Below are 7230 nucleotides of genomic sequence, written 5' to 3'. Positions count from 1 at the left end.
TGATATGATAGGTAACTTTATACATTGTAATAATAATAATAATAAACGTGGCTAGTTGCTAGCTGATACGATTCATGATGATTTAGTGAAGCTATTGGCTATTTGATCGCATTAATTTCGGGACGTAAAATGTAAAACTGCTGCTAAAGATTACCATGAAGATTCGTTTGAGAATATAGTGAGCTTTTATACTGTGTTTTCTGTGTAACTAAATTATCTCTCTCTATATATATGTAATGCATAGCAATAGGCAAATATATGTCTATACTAAGATACAACGACCAATAAGCGGGTATAAAATTTTACCAGTAGAAAAACAGCCTTTTTAAATAAAACATACATCTAAAACATCGCTTTAAATAAACCTTCATGTCTTGTAAAGTAATTATTCTACGAATGCGTGTAATGAAATTTAATATTACGGGTATTGATTTTTTTACTCCTTCATTTCATACATAATATAGGGATTGGCTCCCTAAAGACACCGAGTGTATTGTTTACAAATCAATGAATATCTACATGTTACAGTCATCTATTATTGGCTGGTAATTCCTAGTTTCGCCCTGTACTTAAGTTTTTTAAATGAACACCAGATATTTGTAAAAAAGCTAACTTTAAGGGTTAATGATAACATGGTTCACACTATAATTATGACGTTTTTAGTTTATGTAAAATATAGAAGAAACAAATCAACTTTTCAATACTCCTACGACCTTCGCAGTTCCGTATTTAGTATTCTACAAAAGGTTTGGGTGCAAAAAACCAAGCCGTTTTTGTTGTAGGCTGGCAAGAAAGTTATTATAATAATAATTACAAACGAGTAGTTTTGAGCGGATTTTCTTTTCCTTTTAAGTCTAACATGCGTGCTTTTTTGTGCATCTTTATATGTGTAAATCCTTACCAGCCAATAGCAAAGGTTTTAAAGTGTTGTTTGAACTGAATTTTTACTGTCGACGGTGTTTTTTGCCCGAACGTTCTATTGGGGTTTTGTGCAATTCCTTGCGATCCCTATTATAAAACACTGTCGTGATTCATGATATAGCTAGAATAGCGCTTTATTTGTGTCCTTGAATTGGAAAGGCACCTTATTCACATAGTATAAGCTAAATCATACATCCCTAAGATTCAGATATAACTGTTCCTATTTTTGAACTACTGACCATAGAAAAAGCAGCCACCTGACTACATCTGCCACAGAAATAAGTCTATCTGGCTTTCTGAACCAAAAATGAAATTGACTAACTTTTGTAACGTACCAAGAGTTGAAAACACAAGGATTAATCAGAAGAATCTCATCTCAATCCACAGATTCTCTGATCCTCAGCTCAACATAATAACCACATAATCTACATCTGGCTCACTAAGATTAATAAAAATTTCAAATAGATATAAACTGTGAATTTAATAATCCTCTACACATTAGTAGACGAATTGGACATACATACCCACAAATACAGTTAAGTATTTTCAGACTGGTTACTAGAATTAATTAAAATACATTATACCAAAAGGTAAGCATTTTTTGATTACTTATAAATTTTTTAAATCTATATTTATGGCATCTATCATTAAGCAGTTTGTTGCACCTATATTAACTTAAGCCATTTCAAGATTGTAGGCACAGATCAAATTGAACTACAACGTGGTATACTACTGCACCTCCAGTTTTTTAAACATTCATATAAAATATTAACTATGTAAATCATTAAACAACAAAATCAAGATAAAAAAACAAATGATTACTTCGTATCAATATAAGATAATGTTATCTCATAGCTCAATATAAACTACATCTGAATCAACACAGTTCCATTATTTAAACAATTAAAATGTGGCTTTTAGGGTTGTTTTAATTTTGAAGTGTTATAATATGCATACATGTTAAAGGCAAAGTTTTTTGTCACATCTACCATGGGCAAAACATTAGAAAAAGTTTTATTCCAAGTTCTGTCCCTTTGTAGCATTTCTAAGAATGAGTAATATTTAATGTTATAATGATGGTGACTTTTATGTAGCAGTTATTTTCTCTCCATTCATTTCATTAATATACAATAATAATAAAAATAGTAGTTTTCTTGAACTGATTTCTTGAACAATAACTAATAATGATAATGGACAGAATTCATCTATGGTGTAAAGTACAATTGATTTATTTCACCAACAGTTTATAAACTTGCTACAAAATCTTTAGACATTCATACAAAACATTAAACAATAAAATCAACAGAAAAAAAAATTACTTCATATCAAATTATTAATTTGCATACTGCAATCCTACATCAATTCACAAATTTCTGAATCAACTTTTAAGAAGTTGAATTCTCATTAAACATATCTTTTCATACAAAAAATTACATCCCTACTTTTTTAGGATGTTACACAAACAATATTTACCCAGTCAATAATGATTAACAGTCTATAAAATTCCTGCATCAATTAAAATATTTGAAAATAATGTAGGTAGGTTAAAAAGGAAGAACAACAGAAATATGACATAACATTAATAAGTTCACTCCATATTTGTGAATACATTGCTGGGTCATATTTCTGTAACTGTTTGACATGGAAGCCTTTCTTAAAAGGTAGGAATATGCAATAATCCTTTACCATTACTTCTGTGTTTATATTTGTGACACTATTTAATAAAAAACACACAAAACCAAAAAAGAATAAGCTATATTAACAATACATACCCTTAAGCATGTTGGAATTTTAAACCACAAGCTTATTGTTAATATTTTGAGTTTACATCTTAATTGTAACTAAAAAATATTAGTCAAAATCAAATAAAAAAACTTAAACATTATGGGTTAGTTTGAGTTATATAAAAAGTATTTTTAACTTTAGCTTTTTTATAAAGTTTTTGAAATAAGAAAAATTATGTATAAAACATATCAAAAATTACATTTATTGATGAGCATTAAGCAAAAAACAAAAACTTAAAGCAGGGTAAAAACTATAAAAAAATCCATTCTCAGTCTCTAGGTTGTACATAAAACAACAATAAAAAGGTTGCATCTTCCTAAACTTGTATATATTTCACCCCATAATAACTTCATTTTGTTGTATTCTGTAAAATACAAAAATCTTGTATAACATGAGTCAATTTTCTAAAATATTTTTTAGACATATTACCAAGTTTGTTTTCTTGTATAATGTAATTTATTTATGAATTCTCAAGACAACAGTTTTAATACCTTTGATAAAAAAAAACTCCTTCATTACTGGCTATTTAGTTACAAATTGAATTGTAAAGCCAGTCACAGATAACAGAATTATTAGAAAATCAACCAAAGGATCTTGAAATGTACAATCATTTACAAACCAGTCACAAATTCTGTCATTTATGACAAAGTAGTAAAAAATTGTATAAAGTGTTACAGTAACACCTCACATATCTATCAAAGTTAAAAAATTCAAACTCTTAGTACAAACTAGAAATTACAATGTTCATAAAAAATCATTTGCTAATAACAATAATATTGTATGGAAGATCAGTTAGCCATGAGATAAACTCATGATAATAATAATGAACAAGACTACCATCTTGAAACATATTATTTTTGACTTATTAAGTAGTAAATGAATTAGCTTCAAACAAGTACATAAAAAAGGAACAAGAGGGAATCCTCAATAGCCGTGGCACTTGAAATTCTTTTAGGTAGGATTTGAGTAAATTAATCTACGAGACCTTTTTTCCCTTTTCATTAGCTAAATTTTTGTGCACCAGCAATACCAAGCATTGGGGGTGCGTATACCCAATTCGATTTTATTATTCATCAAGGTCTCTACCAGCCTACCCTCAAATTGAAATTCTTGTAGGCAGGATTAGAATAAATTAAACTATGAGACCTTGGGCAGGATCAAATACATTAATCAAAAGGATTTGACCTCCTGGGCCCAAAACCATAATTATATCTCAAATCAGTCAAGAGATGATGGAGCGATGAGCTAAAAGTTTGTACTTGAAAAAAACTCGGAGCCATTCTATGAGCTGCTATACTGTGGCTAAAAATCGAGCACTGAAAAAAGATGTTGTTGTTGAATTTTATGCAAACCCTTCAAAGAATATCTGAACTAGCCATCCCTAATTTTGAAGTGATAGACTAGATGGAAGGCAGGTAGTCATCATCACCCATTGCCAACTCGTGTGCTACTCTTATAATACACCCTTGGCCTTAAAATGCCAAGCATGATTTTTTTTTCCAATAGTAATAGGACACAAACCATGGAATCTTTTATCTACAGTCCAGCACACTAACCACTGACCTACACCAGTAAGGATGTAAAAAATAATTTTTTCTTTTACATTTAAATTAAAATGTCAGTTCAACTGTTGGATAAATATAAAATGTGTTAAAATCAATTTCATTTTATCTTATTTTCACACGACATGCATATTTGAAATATTTCAATAAAGTACATATCAGAAAATATCAGTTGAGATATTCTGCAAATTAATGCTTGAGATAAAAGAAGAGAAACATGAACAAATATAATGTTCATTTTTTATGTAAATTTATAGTAAATAAACAGTTTTGTTGGTTTTTCAGAACTGCAGTTTTTTTTTCAAACAAGAGAAACTAATTGGCAGTCAAGTTTTTTTACTTGTTTGGGTCCATTTTCGTTAACAACTTGTGGTCTAAAATCCAGTTGGACAGCTTGATTCAAACTTTCAGCATAAAGCTCCAAGCGTTGAGTCATCTAAAAAAACAATAACAACAAGCACCAGCCATAAAAAAAATTATAAGACTATGTTAAATAAAAAAATATGTGAACAGAAAACATGAAATTAAATTAAACAATCAAACACATCTGGAGATTCTTAGGTAAAAGTGGGAATCTGAAGAATGTCCAAAAGTTTTGAAGTTATACAGAGTCAAATTATGTGCTTGTTTTATCTTGTAAGATTTGTAATTAGTAAGCTCTTGATAATTGAAATGCATGAACACCTTAACCACCATTGATGAGAATGAGTAAACGAAAAAAACATTCAAAGTAGTCTGAGTTTGATGCTGAGTACCTTTTTGATCCCAGGATATGCCCCCCCCCCCAGAAAAATTCTCAAAATTGGAAGTCCTCTGGTACATTTTCTTGTCTTTGTTTTTGTATATTTAACAGATATGATACTCTTAACTTTTACAGTAAATTAGTCAAATATGATTGGTCATTACTGTTTTATGTGCATTTTAGTAGTTTCAGGTGTTAAAATTTTAGAACCCCCATGAAGCATAGTTTATAAGTTTGTTGCATATTATACATAAAGCTTTTCCTGATAAATCAGCCTTTCAATGAATTTTCCCAGATTTTGGTTTACTCCCAACAAAAAATGTAATTTCTAGTTTTTTCTCCAACTAGTCCCACCCAAATTTGTTTTTAACTGAACTATTAACTTCTGTAGCCTTACTTTATCATGCTGTTTGATAATCTATGACATTTTAAAAATTAAGTCCATCTTTAAATTCAACTAACTTGTAAATTCTCAATGAATCTTTTTGTTAAAAAATTCTATGTTGTAAGTACTCCATTTTGTAAGATCTGGAAAATGTATTAACGAGGTTTTGATTACACAAAAATTGTTGTAGTTATACGCAAGATATAAAAATGAAGAGAATATATCATTGTTGTGCAAGACTGAAATATAGCAACATTTGGTTGTGAACGCTCACTTTGAATGTTTTATTTTCGAGTTTTATTAGAATGGTAAGATAGGCAATAAATTTAAAACTCTTCCTATATTACTGTGAATTTCATATACAGCACTAAGCAACATTAAAAAGGCAGAAATCCACCAATAAGCAGAAAATTCTCATCCCTATTCAATACTTATGTTAATATTTAGATGTGAATAGTTGTTAAATCTTAATAGTTTTAACACTGAGAAGGTTCATATGAAAAAGATTTACATAAAATTTGTTTCTTACTTGATCATTATGTCATTACATTAACCTTACACAGGAGTTACTATACACTTTCAAAATGTATAGTTGTTGGATATACAAGACTGTTTTGCTTAATAATTAATATTTAGTTTATTTAGTGATTTAATATTTTATGAATATTTAGTTTTCATGACTGGAGTGTTAAAAGTTATTTTAAAAGTAATAGTTATGACAAATTTCATTACATAATTCGGTAAGAGTTGTACATTGTGTATGTAGTTCAATTGTTGAAGTATTGTTGACGTCATCTTTCTCAAAACCTCCAAGTTTTTCTTGCTATGTGGGTATTGTTACATCATAGCATCTCCTAGTTTGTAGAAAATTCCAGGCCTCAGTTGGGCAAGGTATTTATATATATAGGTAACCAAGACAGACACCAATCATAGAAGAATCCCCGCCCACTCGGATTTAAAATCCTGACAATAGTAAATCTCATATATGAATTATTATTAACTTACACAAGTATTTACATATTATAATACAAAACAAAGGGTTTTAATGTTAATATAAAAGTTATTTAGCATTTTTCAAACATTTTAAATTGCTTTCTCCCTGACAAGAATGTCATCTTATTTAAAATGCTTTACCAACTGACATAAAATTAATTTTGATGAGTTAAGTATTTTCTCACATTCACATTTTCAAAGCATTTGAAATTTTATATTATTGTAAACTTCACTGAAGTCACTATAATTTTATCATTTCAACTTTGTTTAAGTAGCTTTATTGACAGTAAGCAAAAGTAATCTTATGTGCTACATAGAAATACAACTTGGTTTGAGCTTCTTGATGGCTAAAGTTTCTATAAATTTTACATCTTGCTCATGGTTGGAACTACATATAATTTCAGTTATTTTCATTTGCACCTGTCACATTCTTGGTCTAAATGTTTGAAGAATTACCGGCATTAGACTTCAGATGCTCTTATAAATAATGTGTGATTGATCCTATGTAATCCAGATAGTTTAATTACAGCAAATTGTTTAACAATTTTGGATTTATTAGTTTATACACAAAGATTAGTCCAGCATTTTAAAATATATTATTCATTGTAATTTAAGAGTTGAAAAAAAAAGGGAAAGGAAAAAAGAAAGAAAGCTGAACACATTGAATTAAAGTGATTGCCATTACACAAGTTTTTACTTAATTTTACTCAATTAAATATAATCAGAAAAACACACAATATACAGGGTGTCTATAAAGTCTTTTTACAATTTAAAAAAATTATTACAAAGGCCAATTCCATGGCCACTGAGTTCACCAGATATCACACCTCTGGATTTCTTTC

The 7230-nt window shown here is 29.0% G+C and overlaps 1 protein-coding gene across 4 annotated transcripts in view; it reads right to left on the bottom strand.

The window, feature by feature from the left end:
- Window positions 1–2127: 2127 nt before the first annotated feature.
- Window positions 2128–7230, bottom strand: part of LOC106457690 (beta-ureidopropionase-like) — a 34935-nt gene continuing 29832 nt past the window's right edge. For 3 of the 4 annotated variants that reach the window (XM_013917133.2, XM_013917132.2, XM_022383696.1), the window contains exon 13: window positions 3981–4704. In XM_013917133.2, the coding sequence (XP_013772587.1) occupies window positions 4570–4704 (135 nt within the window). In that variant the 3' untranslated portion in view covers window positions 3981–4569. Of the gene's footprint in view, window positions 3071–3980; window positions 4705–7230 lie in introns of those variants that run through there. The other variant, XM_022383697.1, reaches the window with a different exon arrangement.

The sequence above is a fragment of the Limulus polyphemus genome, unplaced genomic scaffold (assembly GCF_000517525.1).
Source record: "Limulus polyphemus unplaced genomic scaffold, Limulus_polyphemus-2.1.2 Scaffold361, whole genome shotgun sequence".
In the NCBI taxonomy this organism is placed as follows: domain Eukaryota; kingdom Metazoa; phylum Arthropoda; class Merostomata; order Xiphosura; family Limulidae; genus Limulus; species Limulus polyphemus.
This window is presented reverse-complemented; position numbering and strand designations above follow the sequence as displayed.